Below are 22,191 nucleotides of genomic sequence, written 5' to 3'. Positions count from 1 at the left end.
GAGGTTGCAGGGGGAATTAATCTGTTTGGGTTTCAAGCCAACTGGCTCGTTTTTCTCTTTGGGGAAAAAGTAAAGAGAAAGGAATGTATTTATTTTTCATCTCTGGATCTCTAATCTCTACATCTGTGCAGCAGCAGCACTGTTCCCATCCACCTTTGCCAGGTGATGCACGTGACATGAACATTCTGCACGGGGTGTATTACAGAGATTATCACCCAGCTGGAAGCAGGGGCAGCTCAAAAAGTGAGCTGAGCACAGTGGGAGCACAGATGCAGGTCAGACACCCAGTGCCAGATGGGTGACATATTGAGTTACAGAGAGGATGTCTGAAAGCAAGGGATCACCTGTGTATTTATGTGAATTTTTAATATAATTAACAAATTCCACGATTATCTATGTCTCTATTCACCCTGAATGAATGATCCCACCTTGAGAAAATTAAACTGTTATGGATACCAAACAACATGGTTTTTCTAAATACCTTAACTAACTTCGTCCTGTAATAAAAATAAAATTAAAATTAACAAGTAACTCTCTATGTTCAAAATAGGATCTTTTAATACTTATTTAAGCAAGAAAATGCTGTAGTTTTAAGATGCTGTATCAGTGAATTATGAATGCCATTTAATTAAAATCCACAATAATTAAAGAATAATGAGTCCTGGTCACTGACAGCTACAATATTGCATATATTGTAATGGATTTACATTAAGAAATATGAAGGCATAGAAAATATTCAATGCCTTGCATAGAAAATTCATTCAGAACTCTAACTGAACAGTTTTTACCTCCAAAATGCCACCGATCACCAATTCATGGAAGATCTATTTACTGAATAGGAAAGTTTGATTTTTTTGCTGTTTTTCTAGGAAATCATAGGGGGTGTGGGTGTTTGAAAGCATTTCACACCACGACAGTAAATTAAATCAAAATATTATAAGGGAGTTTATTCTGACTGTAAAGAGGAACCTATGGAAAATGTAGCTCACGTTCTTTTCTGAGATATAGAACCTCTGGGTTTGACAATTTTACAGTAATATTGATAATCTTCTAGAGAACATTATTTTCATTGGATATAGATTATGTATTGAACAGGTATTTTATTTTTAAGCAGTGATAAAACATTTTTCCTCATCTTAGATAACAGTCTGTTAGGTAAGGGTGGAAACCAAAGAGGAGTGAAAACATGAGTTTTCTTGCGAAGTTTTCCCAACTTAGTTTGAGGACAGAAAAAATTCTGTCATTATAAAAAAAATAAATTTATTTGGATTCCAGTTGGTGGGATGGTTTGCCACTCCTTTTCCTTACAGCAACCACATAAAATATGTTGAACAAAGACTTATTTTATCAAACATATATAAAAAAATTAAACTAGGTTTTGACTCTCCTTCAATGCTCTTTCTTGAACAGTGCTTGCTTGGAAGAGTCCTAATGCAGCAGCAGCTCTGAGCAGCTGAACATGTATTGCATAATGTGACTTTTTAGACCATTCTGTCAGCCCAAGATTTCTAAAATTTATTACCTTTGACTCTGCCTACTGTCTTTCATCTCTGACACACCTGCTCCTGCAAAGGGCCAGCAACACAACATAGAATTGATTATGACATATTTTTATACAACCTAAAGAATTCCTCGTCTGAGAGCTGCAAGGCTCAATGCTGGATTAAATGTTTATTTTTTCCAGTAAGACATAATGTCTAGGGAGAAACAGGACAGGAGCTACCTGGGGTGTCTGTGGTCATACAGCAGCTTTTCAGAATCCTTTTTTCAGCAAAAGGTCCCAGCAGGGACAGCTTGTGATCAAGTTTTTAACTTAGTTTTCTCTTTGGATGTATAGACACTTCAGAGGTTTAGCTGCTGGTTAACAATTCCCTTCTTACAAACAGGTGTGTTCCCTTCTTACACACCAGGTGTGATGAGGGCCTTCTGAGACTTCAATACAGAAAACATTTTAACAACCTGAACTTGCTGTGATTCGATCTGCCAGGTTTGAAGATAAAGAAATCCCAAATATTCCTGAGTCTTTTAGCAAAACAGGCCATGCAAGGTCTGGCTCAAGCACCAGTGTGAAATTCCAAGCAGAGGCTCATTCAGTGTGTATCAGTAACCCCAAGTCCCTTGAGCTTTCTGCCCTCTTCGAACCCCACTAACGCCACTGATTCATACCAGGACCCCAGACAATTTTCAGGCTGCACCTTCCACTGCTTGTTCACATCCCTGTTTTTGGTGTGTCAATGTGTATTTCATGAAGACCCTGGGCACTGCTGGATATCAATATCATTGTAAATGATGCCGAATGCAAAAGACTCCTGGGTCATTAAATTCAGATTGTTGCTCTTACCAGCAAGTGCATTACATCATCCTTTCACAAGGAGATCAAGTTCCATCTCAGAAGTAATAAGCATTTGTCCTACTTAGCAGCAGTCTTGCCTTTCCAGCTTTTCGCTTCATATATCCCATATATGCCTTCTACCCATGTTTTATTTTAAGGGTTTTAATCTCTGCAGTTTACCCCAACAGCAATCCTAACTTCTTTCTTTTGCATCATTAAGCAACCCAGGGCCTCTTCACCTTGTCTGCTTTTTTTTTTCTTCATTCATTAGCTCACTCTGCCAGTCCTCCCTCTTTCCTGTTTGAATTCAGCTGGGGAATCTCTCAAACCTGCGGTTTCGTTTTACAACTCATTATATCCATATATGTCTAGATAAAGCTCTGACTCATTCCTTCTAGCTCATTAGCTCTGGGACAGCTTGCTCTTTAAATATGTAATCTGCGAGATAATGTTTCAAACCAAGGCTGTCTCATTCAAATTACCTTACCAACATCCAGGGCTTCATTGTGATTCCACTGTCTCTGTTGATTTAGAGATATGTAATACACTTATCAGAGGAATCATCTGTGGTTTTAATTTTAAAATGTTTTGTGGAGCTGTTTGGGAGGATAACTGTTGGACTCAAAAGCTGCAGCTGTACTGCTTTTTTGGAGTGTTTTCTGACATATGGGCCACATGTTACAACTGATTGTATCAGGAGTGCTCAGAGCAAAGGCAGATTCCTTCAGAGCAAAGTGACAGTGGCACTACTGGTTTTATGCAACCAACCTGAACAGCATTTTGTTGCAATAAATCCAGTGAACAAATCACTTTGGGGTGAAGTATGGAGGCAGGCAGAGGTGATTAGGGATACCTGTTGGACACAGTGCCTGTAATTAATCATGTCAGAAGCACACGTGGGTTTTATTTCAGAGAGGGTTTTTTTTTTTTTTTAGATATCACTGCTCATGCAGGAAGGATTCCTGGAAGCTCAGGAGTAGGAGAGAACTGGGAGCAAAGACGTCTGGCAGCATTGAGATATCTGGATGATATAATCCCAATAAATAATAAGTTTCTTTATCAGCTTGTTCTCAAAGGAGTGTCATGGCAGTGGGGTTGGAACTAGATGATCTTTAAGGTCTCTTCCAAACCAGACCAGTATAGGATTCCATGAAAGCATCTGGTGTAATTTTATGTTAACTGTGTAGCAAATTTTCTACAGATATTGATTTAAGGGACTTGGATCACTGGAGGATAGAATGCAAAAATAAGTCCAAATTTCAGACATAACACTACTCTTGCAGTTATATCTGAACAATCAGGGCCAAATTCTGAATTTTTTTATATTTAGTCCTGAAATAATTAGTCATAATAAATCTAGTTCTCTGCATTTAGTATCTTGAGGATTACTGCCATTCTTAATTCAAGTAGTTGCAAAATTCCATGTTTGTCAATGTAGAGTTATACAGCTGCTTCTCAGTAACAGAGAAAATAGTATTTTCCCCTATAATGTTCTTGCCTTAGGTGCCTTGGAAGATAAAAATTAAACACTATTAATGATGGCTTACTTGCTCCCAATTTATGTCAATATAAACAAACAGTGCTCTTACTGACTCTGGAAAGATTATTTTTGCTCAGTAATACAGCTGACTTTTTTTTTTAATTTTTTCAGCTGTTCTCCATGTTCACCTACAAACTGTGACTTGCCACTCATTTTGAATATTTACATTACCTATACTGATATTTTTTTAAATTATATACCTATCATGTCAGTTGGTCCTCTCCTTTGTAACCTAAATACTCCTTTTTGTCTTAGTCTAGTTGTCTTTTCAATCTGCAATCACACTGATAACCCTTCTTAAGATAGCTTTTATTTATGTTTCTGTATTAATGGACTGGAAATGAACCCAGTATGGGGAGACCCTGCTTAGCTATTCAGTGACATATATAATCATTCTGACTTTTATCTAGTACAGGCTAGTTTCCTGATGACCCTGTTGACCCCTCTACTGTAAACATATTCCTGTGAAATGCTGGCCCTGACAATTTATGGCTTCATAAATGATTGACAGAATGTAGTGGTTTTTTTCTGATTTGGGCCCTTAATTTGCATGACATGGCATAGGGCTAACAAAGCTGGGATTATGCCATGAATATTAGAGTGGTAGACGAACTCAGCTGCCCAGCAAAACAGAGAGAATAATCTACCTTTGCCATTAGAGAGGAACACTTATTCCCAAACACTGTCTTAGGGTGAACGTGCTTCATGACAGAATCGCCTAAACCCAATCCTATTTAGTAATAGTCTGTGGCCAGAAGCTGTAGTATAACAGCTTTATTTGGCTTTTTTAAATCGTGATAAAACAGGTTATTTTCATTCATATGTGTATAAGGGAGGAGGGGGAAGTGTCTCTGTGCTCTTCATACTAAATCCTATTATAAGCCCTTCATGAAGCATTAATATGTAGAAGTCGACCTCCCGCCACCTAATCTAGTTTAATAAGGGCTTGGGTACATTATTAATTTTTGTCACACATCTGAGGCCCCCTTTTATCAGCCAAAACCCCCATCTAAATCCCTTGTTGCATCATTAAGTTGCGAAAACAGCTTCATCATTCGTGACAGAAAAATGGAAGGAGCCTGAGCCATATGGCAGAGGGAGCAGCAGTACCAGCCACCAGCTTCTCCAGTCCCCCTCTTGTAGTGACTGGTACTTCAAAGAACCTGCAATGCAGTAGGGTGACAAAATCATCTTGGGCTTTTTTGTGCAACACTGGCTTCTTTGCCTGGAGACAGACGAGCCCAGCACCAGTGCCTGGGATCAGAGCCCAGTTCAACCTGCAGGATTTTGAACTGAACATGAAAGGTGTGGATGGCAAAGTGCATCCTCAGGGGCTTCTCCCTCAGTGCAAGGTCAGCTCATGTTCTCAGAAGTTCAGAGGCTGGCTCTTGTCTAAACATCCACAGATCCCCTGCTCGTTCTGTGAATTAATAATTGTTTGCAAATCAGAAAACTCACAGTGTGTCTTCCTGCTAAAGGAATGGAACAATTTCTGCTTTGAAAACAGAAAAACGTAAAGATGTAAACTTGTAGGAAATCTTTCTACTTGTATTTCTAACCCAGTCCTTTACCTTACATCCCTATGCTTGTTGTCATTAAGGCTGAATTACAGAGAAGTGTTCTGATTTCACTGACAGTTTCAGTGAAAATCTGTGGGACTCTGAGACAAGATGCACTGACAGACAGTTGTCTGAAATATTCAGTTTATTCATGCAAATAATCCTGTTGGATTACTTGCTGGGAAGAAGGATTTAGCCCTTAATAACAAGAAGAATGGCATTCGAAAAACAAAGGTGGATTTGAAGTGAAAGGCTGATTTGTATATTTTCATTCAGATTAGAATGACAATGACAAAGAGTTCAACACAGATGAGAGATAATTGCATTGTAGAGAAATGTAATATCGTTATGTAGTTCCAATTTTTAATGTGAATAGTGCCAGGATTTGAGTTTTCACAGAAATAGGAAATATTACCCTAGAATTGTAAGGTGGCTTTAATATTTTAAAAATTGTCACTCTGTTCTGCCCTTTGTGTTTCTTTGTGTAAGAAAGTTCTAATGTTTGAGTACACACAGATGAGCTAAAATGGTCACTCAGCTTTGTTTTATAAAAAAAAAAGTCTCTGATTATTGCAGACCTATTTTTGAAAGAGTGTTTGGCACATACAGTCAAAACCTGCATTTCTATTTTAAATATTTAACTACAAAACTGTGAATTAATTTCCTGTTGTGTAATCTAAAAATACCCTATTAATTTCAAAGAATTTTTCCTGATTTACAGTAAATATTTAACTGTTCACTTAGGACATCAGTGAGGAAATACTGCCAGAGCATCTTGGTAATGTTTTTGGTAGGGAAAGGGCTTTTTTATAGGTTTCCAACATAAAGAATATTTAAAGAGTGTACCAGAAGTTTAAAGGGTGTATCAGAAGCTTAAAATATAATGACATTTAAATTATCTTGAGATGAGGTGGTAAAAACCAGTGCAGTTTCACACCTTTCCATATGTGTGTGACAGCACAGCAGGAAGTTTATTCAGAGACAGCTGCAGTAGCATGAATGTGGAAAAGGGATTAATAATTTGAATAAAATTATTATATTTCTAGCTTAAAAACAAAATGTGCTCAGTTATAGGGCCACCTAGCCTGAAATTCACTATGGCATTAACCCTTAACACTTGATTATGGCTTATATTTTGTTCAATTATCCCTCTACTGTGAATATTTCACAACAGCTAAAATATAACTTCCAATATAGGAATTTAAAACCCAGTGAAAAAGAATCTACCATCATTTCTCTGGCTGGACTAGTGGTAGGTAGTCAGTATTGTTAATATTTAAGCTTTTTAGCTGATTCTTGTTCTAGCTTTCCAGAGGACTAAAGCATACCCTTATACCCAGCATTTTTTTTTCAGTGGAATTCTGTGCATACTTAGTAATCAGATTGCCTCCTAGTAATCTTTTTTATAGGCTAATATCCTAAATACATAATTCTTCCTATTTCTTTCACTAAGCATCATTTTACACTATCCTTTCTGAAGCAATTAAAGATCTCTAAATCAATCTCTAATTTTTCAACACTCATATTAATATACACGTGTCCAAATTGACCACAGCAATCCTAAGTCTATGTCATTGACCCGAATAAACTCATTGCACTAAATAAAGAAAAATAAATATCCTAGGGTTACACCAGTTTCCTTAGTAGAGCATCATGTTGGAAGCTTGTGATGTGTTTCTAGTCCTACATGGCTTAAGATTCCTCTCAGTGTGACTGATTTCCAGAATAGGGAACCACTCTCTGATGCTACTTTATATTTAATATACCATCAGACTGTCTGGCCCTTTCTGTACCCACAAGTTTATCAGCACTCATACATATTCCCAAAATGGCTGGTTTCATCACACCATGTGATGACCAGGGTGAATACCTGGGCTCCCTGTAGAATACACAGGCAGAGAGATTAATATTCTGGGAATGACTCAATACACCTGAGCTATGAAGTACTTCCACAGGAGTAGTAACTAAAATACACGCAGCTTAACTAGGACTAGTCCTCATTTGCTGCCATAAATGTAAATGTTTGTGAAGAGGAGGAAGATTTCATTCACATATGCCAGCTTGTGTGTTTCTACTGCTGAGTTTTCTTGGCAATGTCCTTGCCATTGTCTTGCAAATCTTTGTAGTTGCATCACTTTAAATCTGAATTGGTTCAATTACTGATGTTTTTTGATTCTCTGGGTCAAATTCTGCAGCCTTTACTCAAGCAATATTCCAGTTAATCCTGAGGAGTTACAGACTGTGTAGATGCAAAAATGATCAAAAGAGGAAGAAAAGGTAATCTTTTAAATGGCTGTTAATTGTTATTTCAAATAACCTTTACATTTCTAAATCATTATCAGAAAGATGGCACTTGTAAACAGAGACATGGATACCTCAATTTAAAAAATGTTATATTTTGATTTATCTGCCCTAAAGTGTGGGATTTTAGTGTCTTCTCAGTTACAGAACATCTCTCCGTTCATAAATACTCATCATTTCTAGTGTGGGTCTGTCTAAAAGGTATATACCTTGAGGAGAGCATTTCTGCAGTAGCTCCTCTCTCTTTCATACTCAAGTCAGCTTGTTCGACAGGCAAAGCCTTTCTGGCCATCCAGCCCTGCCTTTGATGTTACCCACTCCTGAGAGGAGTTAAAGGTATATATTGCTGAGTTTAGGATCCATTTGCACTTAGTACGGTACTGGTTTGAAGAGTGGCACTAGGACCTTTGCTCCTGCTAACGATGAGCCCTGTGGCATTAAGCGCGGATGTGAAAGCCTCATGTGTCTCCAATACTCAGTGGATCTAATTAACAGGTAGAATCGCACCCTGGGTGCTTGAAAAATTGCCAGACACCATAGAAACGAGTCCTTAAGTCCCTGGACCATCTGCACTTTCTTTTCACTGTGGAAGTCTCATTGAAACATGTTTTTCGACCATTCTAAATTCATTTGCGCGCTAATGAAAAATTCCCGCTGATGGTTTTCCTTTCCATTAAAAAAAAAAAAATCATAAAATTCTTCTGTTCAGTCACGGGGAAAAAAAAAAAAAATCTCTCAAGCTTTAATGAAATAATGAATCTTTGAATTTGTCTCTGAATACGTGTTGTTAGAGTATCATTGCCACAACCTCCCAAGCGACTGTTTAAAGGAAAAGAAGACCAGCCTGGGATACCCCCCCGCAAAACCTGAGGGTAGTTCGGAGGAGGGTGAGCAATGCACCGTCACAGCCGCGTTCGCGGGTCGCGTACAGGCGGTCCTTCCTTTTTTGAGGCGCTGTTACCTGTTCGCTGCCAGCCGGGATGAGATGTACCCGCCGGGGATCTGGGTGATTATGTATCCCCAGAAAAAGGAGCCGTGGATCATGCCAACTGTTTCGGGATCCCAGTTAAACTTCGCTTTCTTCCAACGCGAGGGACCGGGAGAGAAGGAGATAAAGAGAGGAGGAAGGCTGTAATTGTGCCACTTTAGAGCTTTCACCCGCAGCAGCTTCACACGGGGCAATTGAGGGGGTTCTGATGCCGGTGTCGGCGCCGGGCTCTGCCCTCCGCGCTCCGCCCGCCCGCCGGATGAATAAACGGCAAAACAAAACCAATAACAGCGATGGAAGCAGCACCGCCCGTGCCTCCCAGGGACACGAGAGGGGCAAGGTCTCCCTGAGTGACCGGAGCCCCGTGTGCCCCGAGATGCTCGACCGAGGCACGGGCCTCCTGCGGGAGCCCCGGGCAGGGCAGACCCGGGGACCTGGGACCGCGGGACCCCCGAGCTCAGACACCCGGGGACCCGGGACCCCCTACCTGGGGACCTGGGACCGCCGGACCCCCGAGCTCAGACACCCGGGGACCTGGGACCCCCTACGTGGGGACCCGGGACCGCCGGACCCCCGGACAGGGTAGACCCGCCGACCCGGGACCGTGTTGGGAACCCCGGACAGGGCAGACCCGGGGACCCGGGACCGTGTCTGGGACCCTCGGCTCACAGACACAGCCCTGCGCCGTCCGGGGGCCAGAGGCGTGGCCCGGCATCCCTGCCCGCACTTACCTCTTGCCTGTGCAGGGAGCAAGCCGTGAGGGGTTTGCCTCTCGACTTGTATGTTCAACACTCATCTCTATTCATCGTTCGCCTCTTCCTCTCCACATTATAACTCGCTTAAAAACGGCTTTTATCGTTTAACGCCTTTTATCAAAGCAAATTCACCCTGGTGTTTTCAAACCTTCCTGCCAAACCTTCCCGCCTCCTTTACTGCGCGGGGCACCCGCTGGCAGCTCCTTATTCGACGCCCTCCTTCCCCTACGTTTATTTTACGAGATATCTGCGTTTTTCAAGGTTGTATGGAAAAGGGAGGAGTGGGGGGTGAAGTGTCCGCAAATTAGCACCGCAAACTGGGGCTGGGAATCGAAAGGAAATAATAGAAATAATTGGTAGGAAATGTTTCTGCTTCAAGAACGGGATTTCCGTCCTACGAAGGGCAGTGGCCGGGCCGGGCAGGGCGAGGGGGCCGCTCGCCCCGGGACCGGGGAGCGTCGGGGCTCGAGAAATGCCGTGAGAGCATCAGGAGCCCGTCCCGCCTGCGCTGAGGTGCGTGACCTGGGAGCTGTACTGGGAGGACATGGGATTAACGAGGGAAGGGTTCCCACCTCTTTAATAATTTTTCCTCCTCGGTGTATGGTGCTGTTATTGACCATATCCACGATGGCCACTCCCAAGTTACATCGGATTCCGAAGGAAATGCAGAAACCCAGTCCACTCATGATGGCAATGATGTACCTCCGGGGCAGCCCGAAGCAGGTACAGTCGCACAGCGGGGCTTTCTTTTCGTGCACTTCCATGGGCTTCCCATCTTCCGTCAGCTCGATGGTGTCCCCGGGCTTCTGCCTCTTCTCTAGGACTCTGCCCGACACAAGAAGGGAAAATCAAGCCCCGGCCGCCTGAAGGCACAACCATTTCGGATAGCTGGAAGGCTTAAACTGACCGCTCCCCCCGCTCCTTTGGCTCGGTTTGGGGTGGTTTGAGGATTTATTCCTTGTTTTCCATTCACCTTCAACTGTTCTTTAGCAATGACCTGTGGGAGTCACGATTAGTCATCCCCAACTCCCCCCGCCACCCCGCCGCAGCAGCCCAGGGAGGAGCTCTAGCTGAGAATCGCTCATCTATCATTAAAGACTTCTGCTTAAATATGTAGGACGCACCAAGAAGACATCATCTGTAACCACTGCAGAGGCGCCATGTTGGGCAACCCAAGGCTCGTAGTGTGGAAACAGAGACGGTCTTTTTGAGTTTTTTATTCCCTCCTTGCCGTATTAGAAACACCAAGGGGGATGATCTTGGTGCGCATCTCGCTTAAGGTCTGGGAACAAAAGAAATGTTAACAGAAAGGGAGGGGGAGCTGAGGGGTGGGGAAGGAGGAGGAGAAGGAGGAGAGGGCGATACTGCTACTTATTTTAGATTTGCAAAATGGCTGTCACATGCAGTGAAAGAAAACATGACCGTCTTCAGAGAACGGGCATCTCCGGAGAAGGCTTTCCCGAAGATCTCAGCTGCTCAGCTACACGTTGCGAGCGTGCGATCCCTTAGCAGGTTCAACCCAGAGCAGCTTTAAGCCCTGTCTCACTGCCTCCGCTCGCTTGGTTTTAGGTTTTACGTGAAAACCCTGTCTCCTAGAAAACAATCTGCAGGAATCTGAAGAGAAATAGTTATTTGTAGCTATTTCGAATCAACAGAAAAAATACCATGAAAGGTGATTCGGAACTTTTCTTTTTTTGGTGGAAAAGCTTTTAAAACGCTGTGTCGGTATTAAGAAAAATCAGGTTTATCAAGCAAATGTCCCACGCTGAATCCCTAAATCTTCCTCTGTAGTCACTGAGATTTTTTAAAGACGGGAAAACTAACCAATTATATCGTCTTGAGAACAAAATATGCGACCATTTCCCGACACTCTGGACTCTCCTACCGCTGCCCTCACCTCTGCTCTAGGAGTGTTTCCTCAAGTCAGAAATTCTCCTCGGAGGAGCATCTCTTTCAGGTTAATTCATCCGGTTGATGGGGCAGTAACGATTAGCAGAATAAGGCTCAAAAGATTACCCGTGTTTTGGGGGAAATACAGGGATTTTCTCCGAAAGCTATTCAGCTGAAATTCTCCTGATTTTTTCCTTTTTTTTTTTTTTTTTGGATGAAGTATTTCCATGCTTAAAAACCGCGGCACTAAGAAGTGTTTTAAAGTTGTGAATAAAATAAACCACCGTGGTTTTATGTTAAAAATTCGTTCGTGCGGATAAAGGATAATGTAGAAGTCTTTTCTCCCTGAATGGGTGCCTTGTCTTCGGGAAGAACTGGAAATCAATGCGTAAGGGACAAGAAAAGTGTTTTAATTCTAAGAATCGGAAACAAAGTACTTAATTCCCCTGCACTGAAAAAGATTAGAAAATCGCGCGTTTGTTAATAGAGGTGTGAATTGAAACGGAGTTTTGCTGGAAAATACAAACACCGTTTCTCAATTATTCACCATGTGACTATATAAAAAGCAGTAGAAATAACCGTTTTATTTATATGTTGTGGACTCTTTTAGGACGAAAAGACAAAAAAGAGGTTTATTTCCTTAATTATATTGCAGCAGTTATTCTGGATTATCCTTTTAAAAAATATTATTTTTCTCCCATTGAAAATGACTTAAACATGACCAATAACTGCAGGTAATTCGTTGTGTTGTTGATGACTCTAATTTTGCGTTTGGCTTTTCTTACTGGTACGCTTCCTGCGAAAATTGAAATCTTCATCTTGTCTTTATCACTTCATTGGTATGTCCCCTTTCCTTAAAATGGCAGCAGAAGTTGTGACTCATGCTGTGGAACAGCCTTGTGCCTGTGCCCAGCACTGCCGCATAGGTATGGAAAAAAAGACTTTTACGTGACCTACCCTGGGCAGACAAATCCGCAGTTACCTTACAACTGTAATTCGGAAAAAAAGAAAAGAAGCAACACCAAAGCAAACAAACAAAAAGCAACACTTCGGGGTAATTTCTAGCAGACGGTACAATTGAAAATATATTGGAATTTCGCAGACTATTCTCAAACGTTCTGGAGGTCACCAAAGTCACCAGATTGGACGGAGCACTTGTGTGAACTTTAGTGCATACACATCTTGGGTATGCAAGAATTTGGGCTTGGTTATCTGGGTGCACAGGGCTCGAAGACGGTAGAAGTGTTCTTTACACACAGAAACATACAGCAGTGATGCTTTTGAGTTTAGCAATTGCAGTTCTGTATCGCTTATAGGACAAGCAGATGCTTCTCAAGGCAGATGGATAAATAATTAAACACGTTCTTCTATATGTTTCAGCTTCAGGAGGAAAAAAATCGTTCAGATATCAATTATTTATATATCTCCATCTTCCTCTGACGACGAATTACACAAAAGACAATATTAATCAAAACCAGAATTGTTTTTGTTTTAAGCTTTGTTAAGTGCAGGGGGAAAGACCCTGTGACCGCATTGCAAAATTGAGACAGAAGAAAAATACAGGTTGCTACCCCCTCCTGATTATGATTTCAAGATGGGATCCTGTTTTTGTGGGAGAAAGATGGGGTAATCTTTCGCTACATATTTACTGACACCATCTACGAATCAGATAGAGAAGTTACGAGGGTGCCATATTGAGCAGCTTCAGCACTAGTTTCCTGGATCCAGATTATATCCAGCAGTATCTCAGCAGCTCCCACCCTAACCTCCCCGAACCATTCGACCTCCTTCAGCAGCGGGCAGTTAAGAAAAACTTCCAATTTTCTCTAGGAAGTAGAGTCCTTTAAGAGATCTCAGTCTTACCTGTAGAGTTGACCCAGCGATTTACCAGCAAAATTCTTCAATCCCTCCTTGCCGGGGGTCAAAATCCTTTGTTTTACCGACTCCATTCCTGCGGGGATGCTCGCTGGATTCTGCTCTGCTCTGTGGAGGGCACCGCTACGAGCAACGATGTTTCATATTGCTTTAATCCCTCAACTTTTCTCCCTCATTCGGCGGCTATCGGTGCGGCTCGGGGAGAAGGCGGACTGCGAGGCAGCGTGCGCGCGTGTGTGAGCGGGGGGAGCCGGGGGGGCGAGGGAGCGCGCCCGTGTGCGCGGAGCCGGAGCGCGCCGCAGGCAGCGCGGGGGCGCCGGGAGCGCTCACAGGGTCTCACAGGGTCTCCCCGGCCCCGCAGGGCCCGGGGGCGGCGGGCGGAGGCAGAGCCGTGCCCGGCTGGGAGGGGACGGAGCGGGGGCTGTGCGGAGCGCTCGGCGGCGGTGCGGGCTCGGCGGGGGCGGGGTGCGCGGAGCCGCCGCGGGCACACGCGGGGCCGAGTCCCGGGAGCGGCGGGAGAAGCCCACGGGATGCGCGGAGCCCCGGCGCGTCCGCGCTGCCGCTGCCACCGGCGCGGCGGCTCCCGGGGCCAGTCGGCGCTTCAGCACCGCGGCCAGCGCCGCGCCCTCGGCACGGACCGGCCCACCCTCGGCACGGACCGGCCACACCCTCGGCACGGACCGGCCACACCCTCGGCACGGACCGGCCGCACCCTCGGCACGGACCGGCCGCACCCTCGGCACGGACCGGCCCACCCTCGGCACGGACCGACCCACCCTCGGCACGGACCGGCCGCACCCTCAGCTCGGGGGGTCCCGCCGTCAGCCCCGCGGGAGCCTCGCCCTCCGCCCGGGGCGGCTCCCCCATCAGCCGCGGGGGCCGCGCCCTCGGGCTCCGTCCCGGCGCGGTGCCGCCGACCCGCGGGTGCTGCCGGTGCGGGAGGAAGGAGCAGCCAGTCCCGCTTCCCGGCGAAACGGGGCACAGCTGCAAACAATGCCGCTGCAGCGCTTGTGAACAGATAACACCCATTGCAGGGGTGTGTTTATCCTCTGTGTCCATGTTTACCCGCACAGCTTACTCTGTGTCATGTTAAGAATCCGTGTTAAGACCGCTTTCTCTCAAGCATTTAATGTTTTCCATCTCTTTCGTGCCCTCTGTTGTCATGCCTCTGAGCAGGCCAGTGTGACGCTCAGCCGTGATTTGTGGTATTTACAGCACTGCAATGAACGTAATTTTCCACCTTTTATCACATCGAAGCAAAATGAAGATTCAAAACGTGGTATTTCTTTTTTAAGTCGTAACCATTATATTTCTCTTAGGTTTCCTGTTAAAGTTCCTGTGTTACTTAAAAATTCTAACTTGTGCTCTAAACAAATCCTTCTAAAATCATTAAGATCCTCCACTTGCCCAGTTGGTGACTAAACGTAAATGGTGTATTTTCAAAGTAAGATTCCTTGATGAAAAGGTGTGTTGTAGCTGCAATAGCCTAAAAGCAACTGCTCTTTGGATTCACATAAATATTTTTTTCACATGTTGCCCTCTGCTGGAGGGTTAATGAAGCTTTACAGCGTCAAAGCACATCTATGCAAGACCAACTATTTTAATATTGAAATTCCCCCGATGACTGATCCATGTAGAATTTCGATGTTTCCTTTCAAAGTTGTAAAAGAACTACAAATAGAAAATAAATTAAAACAATAGGTAATTGAAATGTTGCTAATTACCATCATATCACAGACCTGATTTATAAATCATGGCAGGCACTGAATGTGGTTTACAGCATCTTCACTGCCATCACAAATCTGAAAGGGATTTTTCCCAGAAGAAGAAAAGCTGCACAGTTATATAATCCCGTCTTCCCAGTGTTTCATGGCTCCAGTGTGCCATTGCAGATGCTCAAAGGAAACCCATATTAATAGATTTTTCTGAGAGGCAGCGGGAACAGAATATTGTTTTGCAGGGATGGACGAAATGGGATTGGATTCTGTAACTCAAGCCTTTCAGAAAGGTACTGAGCTCTTTTCTGAGCTGGAATTTGAGACTGTAAAGCCTGCAGGGCAAGGGTGCCTTGTTTATCTAAACACACTCTGCAGGGAGCTCTGGCCTCTTTTTTAGAAAGCTCAGCACTGATGCTACGGCCACTAAGTAGCAGCAATAATTATTAGAAAAATAATGGCATTTAAGAAATAAATGGTGATTGATTTGGGAAAGATAAATAAGTTATCATATCACATCACACAAAAATGGTCTGAAAGTCCAGGTGAGACATTCCTGTAGGCTCTTGCTAGAGGAGAATTAGTTAGTCCTTAATTGGATAAAATATGCAAAAGAGCAAACAACCCTGGTACAGTAAAATCCTACAGTGACTAAGCTGCTGCTGTAGCTATCTGAAATAGGAATTTTATGTCTATCCAATGTTCTATCCAGACGTTACTGAGTCACACCCTGATCAAGCTCAGCTGTTTTGGTTTCACATGAGGCACTAATAAGAGCAGTAGAGAGCGAATCTCATTAGTATTACAATATATGTACAGTCTTGTAAGCTTTTTTAACATAATATATTAAGTACTTAACCTTGGTAGAATGAGCCATTTCTAAAAGAAACAACACATAACAGTAACTAAAATGATCAATAATTATTTTTATAATAAATACCTGTCACAGACAGACTTCACTCACGGAAGAACTAATTCAAACTTCAGTGAAATCATTGTGAGCTCTTTCCACTGGTGCCAGTGGAAATAGGAAGTTATGCAGAACATTCTAGCCCAGATAATCACTGCTAAAGGTATTGACTGGGGGAAAGAGGAGATTCAGCCCAAAGCTGCCCAGTAAAAAATGCAGCTCTGAAAAGGCTCTAAGAATATCTGGGGGATGATATGGTGTGGTGCAGGATGCTGCAGATTACTCTGGTTTTTTTCCACACAGAGCAGAAAGCTTATTGTTTCATCCTGAAATCTTGCAATTAAATATCATTTTCTTCACCTCATGAGATTTTCTTTTCCTTTTGCTCATGTGAAGGCTTAAGGATTGAGTCCTTACCTGCCCTTTTATTTCTATAAATAGCTCCTTCCTACAAATCTCTAATTGAAATATTTCAACTAGTAATCTCTTCCAGAGATGAAGAATTACAGATGTGGTTCTTAGGTCTTTTTTTTATTATTGTTAAATACCTATTCTCAAAATCTTCCACAATTACCCTCAGAATAGTGCCTAAATATACTATCATTTTTTTAAAGGACTACAAAGTCGATACACCAATAGAGATTTCTTTTTCTCTAAGTTTTAGTCTTTCTGAAGAAAACTACACCTCAGTCTAAAATTTTCACCATGATACATACCAGAGGTTTAAAAAAACTAATTATTTAGATTCCTTTTTTGATCTTATCTTTGCTGCTGATAGACTGCAAAATGGATTTTCTCCTTCCCAAGTGTCATGCATTCAGAACTTACAAATGAATAGGAATTTTGTGATCCATTTTGAAAAATAATTGTATGTTATTTTAAACTCATATAATCACACTTATAAAATCCAAGACATTTTGTTATCCCTGTCTACTCAAAGGTGACAAAATACTGCTCTTAATGCTCTTAGTCATCTTCATTAAAAAAAAATACGTGCTTAAAATCTTAGTTATGCCATGAAATGCATGTCTGTAACACAGTCTTTTGGGGCTGAGGATAGCATAAATATGCCACAAAAATTGTGATCTGATTCTCACTCCTATTTATGGTAGCTGTCCATTAAATCCAAAGTAATTTGATGTAACCTTAAGAACAAAGCAATCTTTTACCTTTTTTGGGACTATGAAAGTTCAAAATCCCACAGCAATGCCAAAATAATGATCGTCCTTGCCAAGCCACCAGGAAGAAGGTTGTCTGGAAGAAGCAATGGCTTTGTAAACTCTTTTTTTTTTAGTAAACTATTGAAAAAACTATTCAATAATAAAAATTATTGAAATAAACCCTTATGCCATACCTTGACTTAAGAGGCAGAAATATGTGACAAACAGATTGTTTTAAACCAGGAGCTTCCCCATTCTCCCTGAGAGTTTGCAAGGGTCACTTCTTGAAAAGCTTAGGTTGGCTTTTGATTTATTCTCCAGAGTCATGATGATTCACAGCAACAACTCAAAAGTCTCCTGAAAAATCACACAATCCATCAATTTGAAGATTTAGGTGTAGTGTCCATGTGTAGACACCTCAAAGATCTGTCTACGCCAAATTCTGCACACCAACCTGTAAAGATTCTTCAGTCCCAGTTAAAACCACATGAGGCTGGGTTGACAATATTTTATAGATTATTTTGCCTTCTGGAGGTCTGTCCAGCAGTGTCCAAACATGTGTTTTGTGAACTGGCCTTGCTTTTTTCTGTGCACGTATCTCCAGACAGGCTGTGTGCCCAGTGTGGTTGCTGTGTCCACTTGAGAAGTGTCATTCCCCACTGGTGTTGAAGGGAATAGCTGTAATGTGCTGCAACACCAGAAGTTCACACAATGTCTTGCTGTTTCCTCATGACCTGTGACACATCTTGAGTGGTATTTTAATTTCCTGAACCGTGGCCCAGATCAGTAATTTACATGTTATAAAGCAAACATGGCAGAAGTTGAACTGTTGGATCAGAATCTTGGCTCTGTATCTCTACAACAACCCAAAAACTGTTCATCCTTCTTCTTTTGTGTCCCCAGGAGAACATACTCCAACTGAAACCTGCTGAAGAATGCATCTCTCAGGGCAGGACATACACATTCAGATGACCCCTCTCAACCAGTTCGTGCCTTTTTGGAAACAGAAATTTGGAACTTTGGGCTGAGATCACGGGGACAAATGGAAAATCCTAGCAGGGAAGTTGGCCACAGATTCAATATAAACTGTGGCTGTGGATTCTGTCAAGCAGAGTTGTGTAGCTTTTCCACTACTTCAGCTAAGTGGGATACGTGGCAGCTTAGAGCTTGTAATTTGGGCTACTCTTCCAGATGCCCTTATCCAGTTGCTTGAATGTTATTACATTGCTCTGCCAACAGCCTGATAAGCACAAGGAATGAAATGTGGATGAGTATGGAAGTTGCACATTCATTTTTCAGGGTGATTTCTAGTTTTAAGCTGAACTGGAGGTAATTTGCCCAGGGATCTCTCCACTAACATGTATGATGGAATACTCTGAAGACTTGCTACAGACTCCAGTATTTGCAAGTTGCTATTGCTTTTTGAGAGGGTAATGAGAGTCATTTAAAAAACAAAACCAAACCAAACAAAACAGCATAAAATTACTTGAAAACCGCACTTTTTTTTTTTGTATTAAGGAATATCTTCTTTCTAAGCATGTAAATTCTTATTATTGACTCTGATGTCAATGACTAATTTTTAGATAATCCAGCTCCTGTTGAAGCTGTTCCTTCAGCCCTCTAGTGGTAAAAGCTACTAAAGCACTAGAATTGCAGTTAATTTTTATGTTCTATTGATATTGTGGATTTCACTGTGAAAACAACCCAAACCATTAGATGATTTGCAGTTACTACATAGGACTACTCCACAGCTGGAAATTTTCCTGTTATGTTACAGGAAGATTTATTTATTTCTTCCATCCTCCCCTTCCTGTCTAAAATCTAGTTTGTTTTTAATATTAGCAGATAGATTAAATAAAACCACAAACCAAACAGTAAAAATCCACCCAATGGCAAATGCCTTTTAAATCATGGAAGCAATGATATTAATTTATTTTTTTTTAAATATCTCTGGAGAAATTTAACAGCCTTGAATACATTTATCTTAGAAGTAAATGGAGATGCTTATATTCTTCCCAGATATTACAGGAACATCTGTTCCTTTGAATTCCAGTACTGCTCCATGAGTTACATGCAAAGTGTCCCAGAGGACTTGAAGCCATCTGTCATGTTACACAGGCAGAAATGCACCTACCTCTGGGGCTGTGACACAGTGACAATTCTCTCAGTACCCAGGACAGCCTTGCAGCACTTGGTGAGTGGGATGCAATTACCCACAACGAAATTTAGCCAAGGATTTGTGGCTGCAGCACATTATCCTATCTTTCATTAATACGATGATTAATGATCTTTTTTATATCATTAATCTGTCATTACTTTGTTATTCCAGGATGTCCATCACTGGATTGTTTAACAGCTTAGAAAAGGTTTTTACACAAGAGGTGGTTTGGTCTTAGTGACAGTCAGGTCTCTTTTCACTGTGTGAGAAACCTTGTGAGAAACACAGAAATTGAGGACTGTGCTGTGGTGCCTTTTTATTGCTGGAATTAGAAAATTGGAGGCTGATTTTACGAAGCTGCAGTGGTCATTTCTTTCCTGTTGACTTGTCTCTTAGCATTATTTTGAAATGTATTAAGAGAAGTTGGGGGAGGAATTTCTGTTGTTTCAGATCACAAGTTGCAGTGATTTGAAGAGGGCTGAAATCTATTGCAGGCATTCATTTGCTAGGAGAACACTTAAAGAGGCACCAAATGTAATATCAGATATGTCATTTGGTCAGGAAAGTATTCCTGGTGGGGAGAAACAACCCAACACAACTCATAACAGATATCTGGAAAATCGTTGTTCTTAGTACAACAGCAGGCTAACATCTGAACTGGTGGTGTGGGCTCTTGGACTATGGTATTGGGTCTGGGACTGACATTACAGCCTAAATTTGTCACTCAATTTTAATATGCCTCAGGTTTTTATTATGAAAGAGGGAGAATTATCCACCTTTAGCACAAAGGTTGACTTTTCAATAGACCAAATTAACACAAAATACATTAATGCTGTATGTAGATTCTATTACATGGGAAGTGATTTCTCTAAGGAGAAAAATATACATAAAGCTGCAATTCAAATCTACCTCCACAAAGCATAATTTGCTAGTGATACAAAGACCTGAGACACTGTGCCTTCACCACTACTCTGCCAGGACAGGTTCCAGTGACCTAAGGATACTTGAGTATTTTCAAGTGCTGTACCATAGCTTTTCTATGTAGGAGGATATTGAGACAATGAGTATATCTGTAGCCAAAAGTAAACAAGGAGGAAGCCTGTGTTTAGCTGATGTTTGGGGTTAGTGGAGTCTGTAGAATGTGATTCTTGTGCTTTCCCAAGGAAGAACCATGCTTTGCACTGGGGGAGGCTCTCATTCATCCCATAGTCCATAGTTTCATTTCTTGACAAGCTGACAACCATCATATGAATTCAAGGCAATGTAATCTATTTAATATCTTAAATTTCCTTTGAATTAACCTAATAGCTTTGTCTCCAGTGTGGATCCAAAATAGGAAAATGAGGAGTCTGGACAGGTTTCTTATGTCAGACATTTGTATCTGCATCAGGTGACACTAATCCAAGCTAGCAATGCTGGTATGTCCTCAAAAGACGAGTATTTCAATCAAAATACTCCCAGAATTTTATTTATAATATAAAATCAAATATTGCTTGTTCTGTGAGCATCAGAAACATAGAATCATAGAATCATTAAGGTTGGAAAAGACCTCTAAGATAATTGAGTCCAACTGTTAATGAATGCATCTGACTCTCCAAGGCTTCCTGTCCTCAGCAAACCTAGTTTTCTACTACCCTCTCCTTACACCAGGCCCTGGGCAGGATCTATGAGAAATCAAGTCCTCCTTTGCATGTTCTCTCATGCTTTCCTGTCAGCATCCTTAGTCTTTTTCCTTCTCCCTTATTGTGCCTCTTTTGTTTTCCTTTACAAAACTGCTTCTGGTAAACTATTTTTCTGAAAATTTTAGGGAACTCATAACTCCAGAAAAATTAGGTTTCTGTCAAATTGGACAAAAATGGGTTCAAAAGTGATTGTAAAGGGAAATGAACACACACACAAAAAGAAACAGAAGTCTCATTTTTTTAGAAAACACTGAAACAATCAGTGTTAGATGTTGTTGGTTTCATTAATTGAAGAAGTTATCTTTAATACTGCTGCATCTTTGAGAAACAATTTCTCTGCCTTTTATCAACCACAAAGGTCTTGCTTCTTTTATAAAAACTTAGGAAGTGCTAGATACCTTCTTTGGAAATCATGTCCATGGGTTTGAAGGTAGAAAAGTATTCTTGTTCTTACCACAAGATGCAAAGGAAAACCAAAGACTGTAAAAGGTTTTGAGGGAATCAAAAGACAGAAATGCTATTCTTGTTGATTTGTGGAATACATTAGATGTTCCTTCTCCTCTGGAAATACTAGGGCAGCACATAATTTAAGATGACAGGAGAATCTCTGCTTTAATTTAGGGCACTGCTAATGATCTCGATGGTGATTGTGCTGTGTTCCACAGGGGAGGGGGGAAGATCAGGGTATCACATAGATACATCACTTCAGGCCAAAGCACCCAACTCAACCTGTCCATTTAAAAATATCTGTGATCTCTAAATGCAAATAAAAATCCCAAGTTATTGATTCAGATCCCTTTCCTGTTCCACAGGGAGCATCCTTTGAGCTTGGGCTTCGCACGCATCTAATTTTAGAATCTGGTGCTTACGTGTAAATATTTTATATCTGTTTTTTCTTATGGTTTGTTATAAATAAATCATCACCGATCTGGTGGATCAACTAATTGGTTCCACTAGAGGAAGCTGTGGCTCCAGATGCACTGTGTATTGCCATGGGATGATACAGTGCCTGTAGTGTAGTTTGTCAGGAATGCACCTGGCTTACTCAGTTCCATCTGGGTCAAACTGACCCAGTGCCCGACTCAGTCTCTGTGGGGCCAGTTCTGAAGTTTTTAGCTATTCCAGAGTTTCTCCTGTGGGGGGAGGTGAATTTTAATTGCATAATTGGTGGTCTCTTTGCAAGACTTGGAAGTTCAAAGAGTTCAAAAGACTTACACTGAACCTTCTGCCCTTACCAGGCTCAGGGTTTCCTTGTCCATTTCTTAAATTGGCATTTTCATCATGAAAGCCAGGACAACCTTTTCTGTCTTTTAGTTTTCTTTCCAA

General features: G+C 41.9%; 1 protein-coding gene across 1 annotated transcript in view; it reads right to left on the bottom strand.

Annotated features, from left to right (window-relative positions):
- The window catches only part of SLC17A6 (solute carrier family 17 member 6), a 29,386-nt gene extending 15,886 nt beyond the window's left edge, over positions 1 to 13,500 (bottom strand). The window contains exons 1-3 of the mRNA XM_051776421.1: positions 13,229 to 13,500; positions 10,048 to 10,300; positions 8,694 to 8,812 (exon numbers count right to left, since the gene is read on the bottom strand). Of these exons, the coding sequence (XP_051632381.1) occupies positions 8,694 to 8,812; positions 10,048 to 10,300; positions 13,229 to 13,314 (458 nt within the window). The 5' untranslated portion in view covers positions 13,315 to 13,500. The remainder of the gene's footprint in view (positions 1 to 8,693; positions 8,813 to 10,047; positions 10,301 to 13,228) is intronic.
- Between the last annotated feature and the right edge of the window lie 8,691 nt (positions 13,501 to 22,191).

The sequence above is a fragment of the Manacus candei genome, unplaced genomic scaffold (genome assembly GCF_025592945.1).
Source record: "Manacus candei isolate 608988 ecotype Guabito, Panama unplaced genomic scaffold, ASM2559294v1 h1tg000009l, whole genome shotgun sequence".
NCBI lineage: Eukaryota > Metazoa > Chordata > Aves > Passeriformes > Pipridae > Manacus > Manacus candei.
This window is presented reverse-complemented; position numbering and strand designations above follow the sequence as displayed.